This window comes from Hyperolius riggenbachi, chromosome 5 (assembly GCF_040937935.1).
Source record: "Hyperolius riggenbachi isolate aHypRig1 chromosome 5, aHypRig1.pri, whole genome shotgun sequence".
NCBI classification, from domain to species: Eukaryota; Metazoa; Chordata; class Amphibia; order Anura; family Hyperoliidae; genus Hyperolius; species Hyperolius riggenbachi.
The window spans coordinates 80,914,238-80,933,229 of NC_090650.1; the positions used below are offsets into that span (position 1 = coordinate 80,914,238).

The window sequence follows — 18,992 nt, forward strand, 5'->3', positions numbered from 1 at the left end:
CTAAGGGTGCGCTCAATACTAAGCAGTTGAAAAGAGCGCAGGCGACCTCCTGTTTAAAAGGGTGCCCGCAAAAATAGCGGATGCAGGGGCAATTTAGCAGGCTTCCTTCTAAACAAAATGCGTTTTAAGTGGGAGTTAGGTGCAGGGGCAGGGCAGGAGACTATGGTTAGTTTCCCACAGAAGGGGGGGGGGGGGGATGAGGGTTAGGCAGTAGGCACTATGAGGCAGGGTTAAGTGTTAGGCACCAACAGGGGGTAGGTTAGCTGTAGTACAGCTAAGAAATAGAACATTAGTAGCAAAGTAGCAAAGAACGTCTTATATTGTTTTCCAATACAGGAAGAGTTAAGAAACTTCAGTTGTTATCTATGCAAAAGAGCTTCTCTGAGCTCTCAGACCAAGCTTGAAGACAGTACTGTTTTCTGAAGCACTCATACATCAAAGAAACAGTGAGAGACAGATTTAGATAAGGTTTTACTGCAGGAAAGTTCAAAGGGTCATTAGCTCTGCTCTGTTTATTAGTTTAAAACACAGAGTGTGGTTTGTAATCTGCAAATATGACACAATTATGCAATGATATTAAAAAAAAAAAAAAAAAAAGCTATATAGCTGAAAATAAAAATATGAGACTTTTTTTTTTTTTGTTTGTTACAAATGCTCTAATAATTATCAGTACTACAAATACAATTCATTCTATCATCATATCAAGTTTTTTTTTCACTTCAGTGTCCCTGTAAAAGGAAAATAAATATGTAAGCCTCCATATCCCTCTCGCTTTAGGTGTTCTTTAACCAGTACACTATCCAGCCACTTTGTTGCCCAGTAACAAGAACAAATGAACATCATAAATTGGAATTGGGAAAATGAGATATTCCCAGGGATACAAATTGTTATAGACAAACATTCCAGTGCTGACCCTACCGATAAGGGACACTCAGCTCCATATTTCTGCTCTGATTTGACCCCACTATTGTTATTACTTTATTAATCCCAGGAATTCCCCTTGTATTCCCTCTGTGAAGTCCGTCCTGCACACACTTCGGTTCATAGTGTGCGCACAATCCAGGGTCGTGAACCTCAGTGCATTACTTTCAGTGTCTCATTGCCAGAATTTATTATTGGATTAATGTGAAATTTCTATAAGTTATTAGCAGCATATGGTAAACTCCTCTTCCCCAATCCCCATGCAAAGCACTGAGCATCTCTCCACTACACCCCTCTCTGTTCCATACATAAAAGGTGCAGCGAAACTGCCATTCTCATCAGCCAAAATTCCTGCCAAGCAAATCTTTTGTCTGCTCGTCTACAATATGTTAAAAGTCTGGGATCAGCACTGCTAGCTACAGGGGATTTTGTCTACCAAGCGAAAACGTTAAACCTTCTATAGCTGCGGCATTGTTAGCTCGGGCTCGCGATAGCAGCCTCTGTCTGAACTGTGATATATATTGGAGTGTCCAATTTTTCTGTCTGTCAGATTTGTTGGCTGCTGTGTTGGGTTGGACAGAATCCAGCGCAAAGATGTCCCAGTACTCTGGAAAAGTAAGTAAAGGGCTTGAGCTCGGCCATGGACAGTCATCATCAGCACGGGAGAAAAGGCAAAAAGCAAAACAGCAGGTTTTATTGTTTAAAAAGGATGATCACGGGTTGGACGGTGATATATAGGCATGCAGTGCTGCTGCTGCCTGAGAAGTAGGTAGATCCTTCTAGCTAAAATAATCCACCTGATGACCATAAACCCCAACCTGCTTTTCTTATGTGCTTTGTTACATTCATTGAGAATTTCAGAACTAAGCTAGTGATTAGCAAATCTGTCTACGTGATCAGAGTTGTAGAAACTATGCTATTCTTTTATTTGTGGATATTTTTCGAAGCCTATTTGAAGTAAGAGTCATTAGTAGCAAAGTAGCAAAGTAAGTAAAGTAGCAAAGAAAAGAGTCTTATATTGTTTTACGGTACAGGAAGAGTTGAAGTTAATACACTTCAATTGTTATCTATGCAAAAGAGCTTCTCTGAGTTATTTGACCCACTGGTTCGAATACAGTCCTGTTTTTTGAAGCACTTAAACCGCCAAGAGACAGCTTGAAATAAGGTTTTACTGCAGGAAAGTTCGAAGGGTCATAATTTCTTCTCTGTTTTACAGCTTAAAAGACAGAGTGAGGTTTTAAAACTGCAACTCTGACAGTATGATGCAATGCTATTTAAAAAAAAAAGAAGCTATATAACTGAAAATAAAAATATGAGAATTTTCTTTGCTACAAATGTTCCATTCATTATCCATACTACACATATAATTAATACATCATAAGGGTTTTTTTGCTTTAGGTTTGCTTTACCTAAAATCAGCTTCCATATATTTTCAAGAAAGAGAAATACAGTAAAGAGTTTGCCACTTACATTTCTTTCAAAAAATGCAATTTGCATAGAAAAATAACAAGCTGAGTCAAGCTGGCTATAACAAAAACTTCTTATATTGATATGCGGCGGATGATATTTAGTGCCATAACTCTTTCTCCGCCTATATTGCATCCACTCTGCTTGTAGCTAAACTTGTGAACTCAGAATTTACAATGCTTCTGTGCAGGGGTGTTGCAATAGGTGTTGCAGAGGTTGCGACCGCATCGGGGCCCTTGGGCAAGAGGGGCCCCAAAGGGCCCTCCCTCAACTGCAGTATTAGCTCTCTATTGGTCCTGTGCTCACAATAATCACTTCTATAGATACTTTGATTAGTGGTAATCATTAACAAACTGTTCCCTATCCCCTTCTTGCACCTCTGTCACTGTAGTTGCGATTGGCAGGTTTTGGTGCGCGGTATCAATTGTTATGTATAGAGTTCTTGGGGGGGGGGGGCATTGTAAAACTTGCATCGGGGCCCACAGCTCTTTAGCTACGCCACTGCTGAGTCCCAATTGTGTGAGGATTGAGTAAACAAGGAGTCTTATCTAGTAATCAGCAAACAACCTCTTACTCCATTTAGATGTTCTGTTTCATTTAGGCATCATAATGACATGTATTTATGCCTGCAAAAAAATCTATGTATCCCCTTTTGATGTTGCATGCATATAGCTGTCTGTTCCAACATCTTGGGAGCAAACAGGATTGAAGCCCAACGAAGGCTATACACCCGAAAGCTTGTTTACTCTTATTCCTTTAAGTTTGACAGTAAATGGTATCAACCTGATTCAAAACTTCTTAGCTTTTACTGATGGCAACAATACTCTACTGCTGGCTATATACACATCAACTTTTTCTGTCCAATTTGATCATGTAAAAGAATCTGCTGGACATATCCAGTCATTTCACTTTAGATCGACACTGGATAGTTTATCAACCAAAAGTAAGATTGGATATGTTGGAAAATCTCTGTGTGAGGGGTGCGGTAGAAATGGCGGCAAATTGATAGGCATTGTACTGCATCAAATATTATAGCCTTTCTAGTTTGATCAATGTTTTACAGATTTTTACTGAAATCTATCAAAAGTATGTTTGCTGTGTGGCGTAGGAATCGATAACTATCCAATCAAATTTTAGTTGGGCATCTTGGCACTTGGCATATTGGTGTGTAAACAGTTAATTTGAATGGCACTATAGGCACCTAGGTTCATAGCTGAAATTAGCAGATATTACAGGCAAATTAGGTGCAAGAAGTGCCCGATAAAAATGCCTCTGATGCCCAAATTACCTGTAATGGCTGCTAATCTCAGCTATTAACATATGCGTCTATGGCAGGGCCCATATTATCGGCAGATAGGGTTAGGCATCAGCAAAGCGGTCATAGGCATTGACAGAGGGTCCTTAGGGTTATAGTATTGGTTGCCAATATTCACTACTTATAGAGTTAGTAAAGTATGCTGAAAGGTTTGAAAAAATAATGGTTGTATGACCGCCATAGTGGCTTGGTTTTGACCGTTGCCTCCAAAGAGTGGCCAATTTTCAATAAATCCAGGCCACGTTTTCAGGATTGCACACGTTCCTCAATGTTCCGTAGCCCTGTACTAAATCACGCCAATTTTGATGTAATTTATGACCCCCCAACCGGTTTGCGAATTGGCCTCTTATGGTATTCTCTGCATTGCTTCATTCTGCTGTACAACACCGTGAACTGGCTTCAAATGCCACCATTTCCCTTGAATACTTTTTGAATACTTTGCTCATTAGCGATGATGAAAAACAGGATGGTTCAAATTCTTAATAAATAATGACTAATAATGACCGGGAGATTTTGAGACATGATGCGTGCCTAAATGTTGCAATATTTTCCCCAAACTCATATGTGTTTCTTTCCAGAATATATTTGCAGGCAATAAATGTAGACAAAATGAGTAATAATCCACGTCCGTCTTATCCAGCCCTGAAAGGAAAATGGGATTTTAAGTAGGTCCATACCAGCCCCATAGCTTGTGGTGTGAAAAGTTACAATGATATCATCTCTCTTAATACCTCGGGTAAATCTGGAGGAGACATTATACTATTTTATTGGACAGGAGCATCTGCAAATACTTTGCGCCAAAACATGTCTTCTTGATTACTCGGATTCCCTCAGAGTCGCATCTATTAGCTTAATAAGAATACTGGCAACACTCCTGTGTTTTCTCACTATCCCTGATCTGTCTGTCACTTTTTCCTAAAGGTGAATAAGAACTCAGTCTTGCTTGTTTTTTACACTCTAAATTGTATCTTGTCTTTTAAAGTGTACCCGAGGCGACATGTAACATGACGAGATAAATATGTGTATGTAGGATGCAGAGCATATAAATACCTAGACTGTTTCTCTTTTTATGTTTAGCTGCCTGAAAGAGTTAATTTTCAGGCATGCAAGTGACAGCTTCTGTCTTCACAGAACCACGCCACACTAAGGCACTACACCGCCGCTGCATGTGCGCCGAGAACAGGCGTCCCAAGGGGAGAGTTAGAAAAAGGTCAATAGTTCCTGTATTTTAACTCTGGAACACTTAACAGACTACCATTGAGCAGAGAAAACAAAACAGTCAATCTACTTTGTAAATGTAAAACAATGGGATATCTAAAAAGGTCATTTGTAGGAGTAAGAGGACAGATCCAATTGTGTATCTCATCAGTTTATTTTCACCTCTGGTTCCCTTAAAGCAGGGGTCCCCAACCTTTTCCGGCCAGGGGACCACTTTCTGACCAAATTTTTCTCTGGGACTGGGGAGGGGGGAGGGGCGGGGGGTGGCGGAGTGTGCGCGTCCTGGTGGACAGTGTCGTGCGCAGCGGGTTACGGGAGGGGGGGATGGGCGGTAGTAAATGTCAGAATGTAAATCACGGAGAGGAAAGATTTTACAATGGGAAAACACTGAGTAAATCATTTATACATAATTATCGTAAAAATGAAGCACTTTTTTATTATTTTTTTTTCACTGGAGTACCTCTTTAACTTACCTTTATGTCAATTTGTTTTTATTACATTGGTCAACTTACATTAGGCGCCTCTTACTCCATTGTCCACTGTGAGGGTCATGTGCTGCCTCTGGTGGTCCTACACCCCTCAGCCACCACTTATGTGGTTTATGTGGAAATGTGATCTTTGTGGTTAAAGGAAGAGAATAAACTTCTTACAAACGTATAAAATCTCAACGGAGATCCTTAACGTTCCCCACTAAATTATACATTCTGGCCTGGTTTGGGCTACAACAGCATGCAATGACATGTATTATGACCAGGAGTATTCTTCTCTACATATGGATGAATCATGCTGAGAAACTGTAAAGGTGGAAATGACATTATTTGCCTCATTAACTGTCACTTCTCTGAAAAAAACCCCCTAAAATACTTGGTGCTATTTCCAATGTCTGTTACTGGTGTCCAACTCTCTGGCTACTTGAGATCCAACAAGCCATGATGTATGCTGCACTAAGATCCTGTGGAGACATTGAGCATTGAGATACATATTGGACTTTGTCCCCCACTGTGAGGTGGGCGGGGATAGACCTCAACCATTTAATCTCCCAGATGTCAGTTGTAATACTTTTCCTATGACAACAAATCTTGTTGAAGAAAAATATGTGTGTAGAACGTATGACTGAAATGTCAATTTATTTTGTTTGCATTGAGGTGAAATGTGTAAAAAGACACATTTTTTAAATACGTCTGTATTATCTATTTAATTTGTTTAAAGCACACCTGAACTGAGAAAGATAAGGAGGCTGCCATATTTAATTCTTTTTAAGCCATGCAGATTGTCTGGCTGTCCTTTCTTGGCCTCTGTTGCTAATACTCTTAAGGTGGCCAATCACCATACAATTTTTTAAATATCTGTTCAATTTAAGAATTGCAATCAATTTTTCTAACTGATTGTAACATTTCAAAAATATGGCCAATGTACCACACATATATGTTAAATTTTTCCCCAATTATGATAAAAAAAATGATTGGAAACTCTGACAAAATTGCTAGGGTGTGTATATTAATAAATTGACAATCTAACACACACCATACAATCTTTTTGAAGAAAAATATCTGGCATTCCGGATCGATAAAAATCAAAGAAAATGGGAAATCCGATCGGATTTTTCAGTCGAATGAAAAAAAACTTTCGACTTTTTCGGGAGATACGATCGTTTTTATCAAATTGCCGTAAAATCGGATAATTTTATTGTTTCGTGTGTGGCCACCTTTAGCCATAGACCCTGAACAAGCTTGACAGGTGTTTCTGACTGAAGTCTGACTAGATTAGTTACATGCTTGTTTCAGTTTCAGGTGTGTGACTCAGACACTAATGGAGCCAAAGAGATCAACAGGACTGCCAGGCAACTGGTATTAATTAAAAGAAAATAAATATGGCAGCCACCATACCCCTCTTAGCTATATATATGCTGGTCTCACTGGTGAGTTTTGTAAGCAGAAAAACATTTTTGCTTTACTGCTATTGTATATTAGGCTGGGTGCACAGTGTCAAAACATTACTATACCACGGGGCATGTGCTTTTTTGGTTTGTTTTTTTTTGCAATATGGGACTCCACTTGTGTGACAAACAGCACCCAATTTTACCACTACTTAAGCTAGCATGGTAGCACACACTGCACAACTTGCGCGACCTGTGTTACCCAGGTGACACAAGGTTACACTACTTATGAAACAATAACTTTACCGGAGCTTACTGAATATGCCCCGTGGTGTCTGGTTAAGTTGTGGAGAATTGGAACCTACCAGGATCTTTTGTTGTTTTAAAGCATACATGTCAAACTCCGGGCCGTGGACCAAATCTGGCCCTCGGAGCCATCAGATTTGGCCCTCAGGTGGTTTCTTCACTTGGCATTATGTTTGGCCCTCTTAGGACCACTGGAGAAGCTATATTGGAGGATAAGCCCTAGATCACCAGGGAAGCCATATGGGGAGGGGGAAAGCACTAGGTACCAGGGAACTGTATAGGAGAGGGAGGGGGGCCACTAGACACCAGGAAACTGTATGGGAGGGAGGACTACTAAACATCATTGTATAGGGGAGGGATAACTAATAAACACCAAGGAACTGGATAGATGCGGGAGGAGGGCCACTAGACACCAGGGAAGCATATAGGGATAGGAGGGGGGCACTAGACATTAAAGTTGGCCCCTAACTTGATCCCAGAGCTCAATTTTGGCCCACTTTGTATTTGAGTTTGACACCCCTGTTGTAAAGGAACTGAAACGTCTCCTAAAGATATCATTATAAATACTTTCTGTTTAACTACCTTACGACCGCCTAACGCCAACGCAAGACGGAATCCCCAGGATTGCCTAACGCTGATTGGCTTCAATCCCTGGAGCTGCAGTTTACGATTCATGGTGCTTCGCTCTGCGATCGCGGTTAGCAGGCTCTTAAACGAAAGGGGAAAGAAATCCCCTTTGTTTACATCCGTACAGCGCTGCTATCTAGTGCAGCGCTGTACAAGGGACACTCGGCTGTCCCTCAGAGCAGGTAGAAATCTAAGCCCTCTCATAGGCTGATGCCTATGAGAGGCGGAGAAGAGGATGGATCGTCGTCCTATTCAATTTAGGGCGGGACAGGGAGGTGGGAAGGAGAAGGAGGGGGAGGTAAGGAAAATCAGGCACTGAAAGCCTGATAAAAAAAACCAAAGGATCGCAGGAGCGATCAGACACCTCCAAAAAAATGTCCTGTTAAGGACAAGAAAGGGAGGTTAGATTAATTTGTGTGCTGAGTTGTATGGCTGTGCAGCAAGCTGACAAAGCTGCACAGCCCTGTGTTGTGAAAAATGGCCTGGTCACTAGGGGTGGTGTAAGCCTGTGGACCAATGGATAGTGGGCAAAATTGTACTTTAGGCCCAGTCCAAAAAAACCCTGTTGGTTCTGTTTTCCATAACTGAATGTATTAACTGTAGACCAACTAATTAAAGTGGACCCAAATTAAAAATACATGATTTCAGAAATAAAATATATTTTCTAAATTATAATGATAAATAGCAGCCTTTTGTCAGCTGCATGATGACAAACATAAAATATTTTACATTTATTGGAGGAACCCCTCTCTTCCTTTCATATTTATTTATTTATTTATAAAGCGCCAACATATTACGCAGCGCTGCTATTGCCGGTATTTTTCCGGCAAACTGGTGAAGGAGATAAGAAACAAAAACAAAACACAGGCTGCTACTGATGACGTCACAGGGGAGGTGATCTCAGCTTGTGTGAGATTTCATATAGACGACGCCCCTGTGAAGGAGAGTAGCTGATGACACACACACCCATGATCTAAAACCTCCTACTAATCTCAGAAGTAATGGCTGCCACCTGTATAACCCTAGTTATGATGAAAAGAGAAGGGTGAAAAGCATGCACTGAAATGCTCATAGGCTTAAAGGAGTGTTTATTTATTTTTGTATGTGTCAGAGTGGTGCAACTAAATATTTTGAATTAAAAAAATGTTTGATTTGGGTCCAATTAAAGCAAACCTGAAGCTAAAAAAAAAAAAAAAAAAAAAAACTTGTATAATGAATTGTATGTGTAGTAGCAAAGAAAAGAGTCCCTTTTTTATTTTCAGTTATATAGCTTTTTTTTTATAGCATTGCATCATTCCTTCATAGAGGCAATTTTATACTGTAACCACACTCTGTCTTTTACGCTCTAAAACAAAGCAGTAATAATTACCCTTTAACCTCTTCACCTCAAAGGGTTTTTCCTCTCAAAAAACCAGAGCAGTTTTCACCATCAGCGCTCCTTCCATTCATTCACCTATAACTTTATTACTACTTATTACAGCGAAACAATCTATATCTTGGTTTGTTTGCCACTGTATAGGCTTTCTTTGGGGGGGGGGGGGGTACTTTTTGCTAAAAATTATTTTCTTATAACTCAGTTTTAATAAGAAGAATAAGAAAAAAAATGAAAAAAAAACATTATTTCTCAGTTTTCAGCCATTATATTTTCAAAATAAAACATGCTACCGTAATTAAAACCCACACATTTTATTTTCCTGTTTGTATCGGTTATTGCAACGTTTAAACTTTTTACCTAGTACTTTTTACCTAGTACAATGTATGGCGCCAATATTTCATTTGGAAATAAATGTGCATTTTTTAAGTGTTGCGTCTATCCCCAATTACAGGCCCATAATTTATAAAGTTTGGTCCCTAAAGTAACTATTTATGTATTTTTTTTATTTGTAATTTTTTTTTATTAAAAAAAATAAATAAATAAAAAAATGGTAACTTCAGGGGAGTGTGGGAGGTCAGGGGTTAATAATAATAATAAAAAAAGGTAACTAGGGATAATAAACTGAAAAAAAAGGGGGATGTAATATTACAATTTGGCCACAAGATGTCCTCAGTAGTGACTTCAGCTCCGTACTGTTTGTACGGAAACGGAAGCACTACGCGTACGGAATGAATGAATGAATGGCAGAGCCATCTGTATAGACGGCTGCAGCCATTCACACGGGGAATTAGATCAATGAATGGGATTTGGTTTCCCATTCATTGATCTAGCGGCGGGCGATCGGCAGTAATGAGCGGCGTTACCGAGCGCGGGGGGAGGACGGGGGTTAGGTGAGCGGGGGGGGGGGGGGGGCGTGGCGGGAGGGACGTAGTACCTACGTCCCTGCACAGAGTTATAGCATTTTGCAGGGTCGCAGTTACTCGTCCTGGGGGAGGGGAAATGGTTAAACTTTCCTGCAGTAGTACCTTATTGCAAGCTGTCTCTCACTGTTTCTTGACTCTTTAAGTGCTTCAGAAAACAGGACTGTGTTGGACCCAGCTGGTCCAATTGCTCAGAGAATCTCTTTTGTATAAGTAACAGCTGAAGTTTCTTAAAGGGACACTTAAAAGGGAACTTCAGCCTAAACAAACATAGTGTCATTAAGTTACATTAGTTATGTTAATTAGAATAGATAGGTAATATAATCTCTTAACCACCCGGTTTTAAAAGAACAGGCAAATGTTTGTGATTCATGGGGGCTGCCATCTTTGTCATGGGGGCAGCCATCTTTTTGGTTGAAAGGAGGTGACAAGGAGCAGGAGACACAGTTCCAACTGTCCTGTGTCCTGATAACCCCTCCCAGCTGCACACGCTAGGCTTCAAATGTCAAATTCAAAATGTAAAAAAAAAAATTTGCACCAAAACAGCAGAACGAGAACAACAAAATCAGAAATCCCATCATGCTTTGCACAGCATCAGGGGAAAAAAAGCCTGGGCAGTTTTCTTCTGTGCAGCTAAAATTGAGGCTTGTATAAAATAAACAAAGTTCTGATGCTGTGAAACTGTTAAAGAAACACAAAGCCTTTTCAGTGGTGCTGAGTCGATTTTTAGTCCGGAGGTTCACTTTAAGTCAAACAAAAAAAATGAGTTTTACTCACCTAGGGCTTCCAATAGCCCCCTGCAGCTGTCCGGTTCCCTCGCCGCCTCCCTCCGATCCTCCTGGCCCCGCCGGCAGCCACTTCCTGTTTCGGTGACAGGAGCTGACAGGCTGGGGACGCGAGTGATTCTTCGCGTTCCCAGACACATTAGCACCCTCTATGCTGCTATATGGTATATGATATATGCTATAGCAGCATAGATGGCGCTATTGTGGCCAGGAACACAAAGAATCACTCGCGTCCCCAGCCTGTCAGCTCCTGTCACCGAAACAGGAAGTGGCTGCCGGCGGGGCCAGGAGGATCGGAGGGAGGCGGCGAGGGCACCGGACAGCTGCAGGGGGCTATTGGAAGCCCTAGGTGAGTAAAACTCATTTTTTTTGTTTGACTTAAGTGTCCCTTTAACTCTTCCTGTACTGGAAAACAATATGAACCTCTTTTCTTTGCTACGAATGTTCTGTTTCTTTGCTATACTACATATACAATTCATTATCTCATGAGTTTATTTTTAGCTTTAGGTTTACTTTAAGAACAGGGATTAAACAAGGTGTAGGGTCTGTATGCAGCACAGCTCTGGCTATAGGTGAAAGCATGATGTGTTCTGTGTTATTGTAGATCAGTTTCTATGAGGGAAAATGCTTCACAGGAAGGAAGCTGGAAGTGTTTGGAGACTGTGACAACTTTCAGGACCGGGGCTTCATGAATCGGGTCAATTCCATCAGAGTAGAAAGTGGAGCCTGGATCTGCTTCGATCACCCTGATTTCAAAGGACAACAATACATTCTGGAGCGAGGAGAGTACCCCGACTTCCACCGCTGGAATGGACACAATGACCACATGGGGTCCAGCAGGCCTATCAGAATGGTAGGTGTTTTATGTTTGGCCTTCACATGTATTTCCTTTTGTTGTCTACATTGTATCCAGAAGTGCAAGGAGGTTAAAGAAATCATCTTCAATCAGTGAAATATCAATCACTTGCAAGGTTGACCATGTTTCTAATAGTGTATTGTAGCTTCCATAACAATTCATTAAGCAAATAGGAAAAAAGACCATTTTAAGATAAAGATATTTTTTTAAATGTAAAAAAAATGATCTTCGTGCAATTTGATATTGTAACACAGATATGATCATTTTTACACAGAAAGGAAGATTCACAGAATAGTATTAAGAGGAAGAGGGTTTGTGTTAGGCACAAAACTGGGGGAGGTGGGGGGTGGGGGTTTAGTGGGTTAGGCACTAGGGGAGGAGGGTTAGTGTTAGGCTTAAGGAGGGGTGTTAGTGTTAGGCATTGGGCGGGGGAGGGAGGAGGGTAGTGTTAGGCACTAGGAGGACGGTTAGTGTTAGGCAAAAAGTGGAGTGTTAGTGATAGACGCTAGGAGGGGGATCAGTGGTAGGCATTGGACGGGGGAGGTTGGTAGTGTTAGGCACTAGGAGGAGGGTTAGTGGTAGGCATAAAGTGGGGTGTTCGTGTTAGGCACGGGGGGGGGGTAGTGTTAGGCATAAGGTGTGGGTAGTGATAGGCACTAGGAGAGGAGGGATAGTGTTAGGCATAAAGTGGGGTGTTAGTTTTAGACACTGGGGGGAGGTTGGTAGTGTTAGGCACTAGCAGAGGAGGGTTAGTGTTAGGCAAAAAGTGGGGCGTTCGTGTTAGGCTCGGGGGGGGGGGGGGTTAGTGTTAGGCATAAGGTGTGCGTAGTGATAGGCACTAGGAGAGGAGGGTTAGTGTTAGGCATAAGGTGTGGGTAGTGATAGGCACTAGGAGAGGAGGGTTTGTGTTAGGCATAAGGTGTGGGTAGTGATAGGCACTAGGAGAGGAGGGTTAGTGTTAGGCATAAGGTGTGGGTAGTGATAGGCACTAGGAGAGGAGGGTTAGTGTTAGGCATAAGGTGGGAGGGTTAGTGTTAGGCACTAGGAGGAAAGTTAGTATTAGACATAAGATTGGGGGGGGGGGGGGTTAGTGGAAGGTACAAGTAGAGGAGGGTTAGTGTGAGGCATAAGGTGGGGGGTTAATGCTAGGCACTAGGATAAGGGTCAGTGTTAGGCATAAGATGGGGGGTAATGGTTGGCACTAATAGAGGAGGCTTACTGTGAGTCATAAGGTGGGGGTTAGTTTTAGGCACCAGGAGGGGAGTTAGTGTTGGGCATAAAGTGGTGGTGGTGGTGGTGGTGGGGGGGGGGGAGAGAATTAGTGCTAGGCACTGGGAGAAAAGGGTTCATGTGAGAGTGGGGACTGGGTTAGTCTGTAGTAGGGTGTCGGTGATGTAAATTACCAATATGTTTACTAGCAGCACCATCCAATGGTGGCGGCGCTACGCAAACTTGGGCACCGCCACATATGTTTTAACATGTTATCAAACTCAGGAGAAACTCTGTATATCAGGCCCAAATATGTAATACAAAAACATAAAAAAAATGCACATAATGCAGAAATCATTCATTTAGTCTGTCAAGTTGTTCTATCATACAGTATGTAGTAGAAACTCTTTATGTATGACCTCAGTATAGGAGAGGCAAGCAAAATATATCACACTATTTAATCTCCTAAAGGGGTTATCATGTTGATCTTTTGGATTTCATACCATTCCAGATGGTTCCAAAAGCTACTTATAAACTTAAGATTTTCTTCAGCCAAAGGAAACTTTCCTGATAGTTTTGGTCAGAAATCTTAAGTGTCTACAGGGTGTTCTCAACATTGCTGCCCTCGCCAGAAGTGATCTGCCCAGTCAGATTGGTGTCTCTCATTTTCCTATACATAAAGCTATCACAGTGTGGTGCTACTTTCATGCCTGCCCACTCCCCTCTCCATAGATCAGGACATGCAGGAAATGAAACCCTATCTGTACAGCCATTGTGGCGCCCCAGGCAAGGCATCTTTTGTTTCCCTACCTCTAGTGAACAGGAAGAGCATATACTAGTTTTCTGGGCACCAATAAGAAAATTGATAATTTGCATAAAAATAATGTTGTGTCCCAAAAAAAGTTTGTAAAGGATACACAATTTTTTTCCAAGCCTTATACATCTCACTGGCCCAAGCTCTCTAAAACTATACAACAAACAATTTCTTTAATGGTTTTGAGGGCGGTGTATCCACTTTTATAAGCATTATACTGTTTAAGTACGGCCTGAGTTTTTACAGGTTAGAATATTGTCCTGGAAATCCATTCAGAGTTGCAACAATCAAAACAGCAGTGACCAAATAGGTGTTAAAAGTACCACCCATCCCTTTCTTAAAGGGGCACTATGGCAAAAAAATGTAAAATTTAAAATATGTGCAAACATAAACAAATAAGAAGTATGTTTTTTTCCAGAGTAAAATGAGCTATAAATTGCTTTTCTCCTATGTTGCTGTCACTTACAGTAGGTAGTAGAAATCTGACGTAAGTGGCAGGTTTTGGACTAGTCCATCTCTTCATGGGGGGATTCTCAGGGATTTATATATTTTAAAAAGCACTTAGTGAATGGCAGTTGCTCTGTCCAACTGCCAAACAACTGTGTTGTGAGTAGGGAAGCTGGCCAGCATCATTGTTTAAATCCTTTTTAGGGAATATCTTTATAAAGATTAAAAGCCTTGCTGAAAATCACCTATGAAGAGATGGACTAGTCCAAAACCTGTCACTTCTGTAAGATTTCTACTACTTACTGTAAGTGACAGCAGCATAGGATAAAAGTAATTTATGGCTCATTTTACTCTGGAAAAAACTTCTTATTTCTCTATGTTTGCACATATTTTAAATTTTACATTTTTTTTCCATAGTGCCCCTTTAAAGAAACTAGCAGTTGGCTATAAGAATTCCATAAAGTACAGTGTGCTAAGACAAACTCTGTGGTGCCACCTCCAGGCAGATGTTACAGTTGTCACCCCAGACATCTGCCTGGTTTGCCTATGCCTAAAAACTGCCGTGTGTACAGCGACCCTCACATATTTATCCCATTTCATAACAAACTGATGTATTCAGATAATTTTCTATCATTTAATTAGCTCCATACACGGTCTGCCTAAAACCCAGACTACGTGCAGTAATAATAATTTGCGCTTTAAAAATGAACTTATTACTTTCAGATTTACTGACATTGGCTAAGTGAAAGATGGTTTCTGATTGGCTATTATGTATACCTGGATAATGTATATGTTATTTGCTTTTTCGTGTTTTTGCATTGCCTAAGTGAATAAACCTTTACTGAATCTGGTCTGTATGCATGCATAAATTACTACTGTCAAAGTGCTTGTGAATTTTAAAAAATACACCGACTATAAATCTCGCTGTGCTTGTTTAAAGAGTACTAGTTCTGTAAAGTAGCAGCCTAAGTATTATATAACTGTCTCTTCTTCCAGCATGGAGAACACTACAGACTGGAGCTGTTTGAGGGCTGTAATTTCACTGGACAGTGCATGGAGTTCAGTGAAGACTGTCCTTTCCTGCAAGGGCGGGGCTGGAACAAGAACTGTGTGAATGCCATCAAAGTCTACGGTGACGGAGCGTAAGTATCACTCAAGCAGGGGAGAAAACAATAAGAGGATGTGAGAAACCTCTCATTATCAAAGTGCTGGTAATCCTTACACCCCCCAATCACCTCCACAGGACAGTTCCAAAGACTCTCTGACCACCAATGTGGGGGAAATACTGAGGTGGAGGTGGTGTCATGGGACCATGAGAAGGCTTTCTGGATTAGCTTGACATGTGGTCAAGACATGATTGTTCTGCTGTCAGACCATTTGTGGTCAAATCTGGAAATGATTGTGTGCCTGTATGGCTGGTGTGTCATCTCCAGATCCAAAGGAGCTCACGACATAATGGGCTTTATTCAATTCACTTTTTCTCTTAAAAGATACATCTGGCAATCTGTAAAAAAAAGAAAAATGTTTCCCTCACCTGGGGCTTCTTCTAGCCCCTAGAAGTCTGTTAGGTCCCATGGCGCAGTTCCCCTCTGCACCAAGCCTCTGCTCTCCTCTCCGTTAGTTCGCAAACCGTGGCCAGGATCTTCTGCACATGTGTGGACAGGCTGCATGCCTCTCATGATTGCGCCCCTAGAAGTGATCTGAGCAGTTCAGAGAGTATTGAACTGCGCAAGTGCAGATTGCTTTTGGTGGTGGGAGCGCGGTCACGAGAGGCACACGGCGCGCCTACACATGTACAGAAGATCCCGTCCTGGCCATGGGTCGTGATCTTACAGAGGGGCGAGCGGAGGCCTGGAGCAGAGCAGAGCTGCACCGTGCGACCTAAAAGACTTTTAGAGGCTGACAGAAGCCCCAGGTGAGTGAAACTTTTTTTTTACAGTTTGCCAGATGTATCCTTTAAGTTTTCTCCTAGGAGATAATTTTTCAACATCTGTTTTTTTTTTAAATAACATTTCATCACTCTGCAATTGAAAAAGTACCAGAGGCAGAAAGTAGGTGAAACATTATTGTCAGAATTATTCTTGGAGTACTTTCTTGCTTGCTGGTTGCTTAAAAGGTATATATTGATGAAAATATCACCTAGGAGAAAACACAGTCCTATGTTAGCTATTACCATTACATGGTAGCTGGATGTGTACAGTAAGATCTGATTAATTAACGTATTGCCCACAGCTAACAGTCACTTGTACAGATATACATGCCTGGTTCAAATAAGCTTTTTCTGTCCTAAAGAGAGGAGAGTGGATTATGCCTTTTCTAAGTAGAACACACAAGTAAGTGATCAACTGGAAAAGTTCAACCTCAGTAATTACTTAGCAAGGTATTGTAGAAACACAAAATCTGGCACAATTCGGAAATACCTACAGATCAGTTGACCACACTTGAAGACTTTAGAGTAGCTTTACTGACATGCAGACAGTAGCACCAGGGTTGCCAGAGACCAGTTAACTTACTGGTAGATATTTGGACGGAAACCACAGTAGCTGGAGGCAGCCAAAAATAACAGGCAAATTCCATGCGCATTGTCTATGGTGGGATTTGATTGTAGAACAGTACTTCCTAACATCATTATAACATGTACCACATTCATTAATGACTGTGTTGGCCAAGTATCTCTTATTGTGGATAACATCATCTTAAGCAGTCGTGTACCTATCATAAGGCTGCAGGTGCTCACCGCACCGGGTGGAGCCATGGCTAGGGGTGCCGCTGTGGTGCTCAATCACTGTGCTCTTCCACCTGGGACCCTTTTTCATGTGCATGCACAATGCACTCCTGGACCAGCTCCTGGCCTGTGCACTAATGCCCAACTCCCGCGACCCAGAAGAGGCTGCCGGGGGGGGGGGGGGTGGAATTAGGTAAGATCAGAGGGGCAGAGAGGAGAACAGGACAGCTGCCAGTACATACCCGATCCCCCCCTTTTTCCTACGTTCAGCTCTGGTATCCTTTAAAGATGATTGTACTATTTGAAGGAATGCTTGCTTATAGAAGATGTTTGCATGATGTGCTTCAGGCTTAGCCAATCATTATTATACTTCCACCCAACAGGAGTCTATATGCGTACGTTAAAAAGGGGCGCTGGGAAAAAAGGGCGCCTGGTTTTTAACGATAAGCATGGATAACGTTTAAAAATGTATTGTACTGTATTTCGTTTAAAATTAATGTTTTTTAAAGTTATAAATCATTAAATAATGTGCATTAAATCGGCAATTGTAAAAACGTTAATCTTTCGTTTAAATACTGAAACGTATAATAACGTTAAAAAAAAAAATTACTAAGTAACCCTCCCTGTACCTACCCCTAACCCCTAGACCCCCCTGTTGATGCCTAAACCTAAGACCCCCCCTGTTGGTGCCTAAGTAACCCTCCCTGTACCTACCCCTAACCCCTAGACCCCCCTGTTAGTGCCTAAACCTAAGACCCCCCTGTTGGTGCCTAAACCTAAGACCCCCCTGTTGGTGCCTAAACCTAAGACCCCCCTGTTGGTGCCTAAACCTAAGACCCCCCTGTTGGTGCCTAAACCTAAGACCCCCCTGTTGGTGCCTAAACCTAAGACCCCCCTTTTGGTGCCTAAACCTAAGACCCCCCTGTTTGTGCCTAAACCTAAGACCCCCCTGTTGGTGCCTAAACCTAAGACCCCCCTGTTGGTGCCTAAACCTAAGACCCCCCTGTTGGTGCCTAAACCTAAGACCCCCCTTTTGGTGCCTAAACCTAAGACCCCCTGTTGGTGCCTAAACCTAAGACCCCCCCTGTTGGTGCCTAAACCTAAGACCCCCCTGTTGGTGCCTAAACCTAAGACCCCCCTGTTGGTTTTTTCGTTTAAAAATAATGTAAAAAAAAAAAAAAAAATGTACTGTTTTTCGTTTAAAAATAATGTTTGAAAAAAATATTGTACTGTTTTTCGTTTAAAAATAATATTTAAAAATGTATAAATCATTAAATAATGTGTAATCATGAGAAGCAGTAATAAAACATTAAGTCTCCGGGCGCCGCTTTTAAAACGTTATTTTTCACCGGCGCCCTTTTTTCCTATCGGGCGCCCATTAAACGATATTTATTATAGGAGTGAATGGCGGCGCCCGATTTGTCCACTAGCCTCAGGCGCCCGAATTTACTGCCTCCGTCTATATACCCTTAAGTCATGCAGAATTTAACTTTGAAAACCAATCTGATGTAAGCCTGAAGTGTTGGACAGTGTTGCCCAGTCTATGATTAGCTTTATACAATGTTATACTGTATCATTTTATCTCCAAATCCTTCATATCGTTCCAGCTGGGTGTTGTACGAAGAGCCCAACTATCGGGGTCGCATGTACATTGTGGAGAGAGGAGACTACCGAACATTTAACGAATGGCAGGCCCAGAGTGCAAACATCCAATCCATCAGACGAGTTGTAAACTACTTCTAAATGCGGAACTTTGACCTCTGCCAAAGGGACACTCGACCACCGAGTAACACTTACCTCTCCTTATGGAAAACTGCCAATAAATTCTTCAACTGTGTGTCCTGGGTTCAGTTTCTACTCTGAATAAACAGTTGTGTTCTGTATGCCCTGCATGTTGCGATTTGTATAGAGTGTTCTAGTCAACTTCTTAAACAATGGAAAGAAAAGTGCACAAGCTGCACTAATTCATAGTAGCCAATCAAAATGCCTTTTTCAGTAAACTTACACTAAGCTAAATGTACATTTTATTTTTCAAGAACAAAACTTTTTCAACTAAGATGGAAGACTGAATAAACAACTATTCAGCTTACAGTTGCTGAAAAGCCTCTGCAGAAGTGGGAGACTTTTGAGG

General features: G+C 41.5%; 1 protein-coding gene across 1 annotated transcript; it reads left to right on the forward strand.

Moving 5' to 3' along the window:
* Positions 1–1,430: 1,430 nt before the first annotated feature.
* Positions 1,431–18,744, forward strand: CRYGN (crystallin gamma N). The gene is made up of 4 exons (XM_068238617.1): positions 1,431–1,536; positions 11,415–11,663; positions 15,133–15,278; positions 18,469–18,744. Exons 1-4 carry the CDS (start codon positions 1,516–1,518, stop codon positions 18,602–18,604), a joined length of 552 nt encoding a protein of 183 aa, XP_068094718.1. The 5' UTR covers positions 1,431–1,515; the 3' UTR covers positions 18,605–18,744.
* The last annotated feature ends 248 nt before the right edge of the window (positions 18,745–18,992 follow it).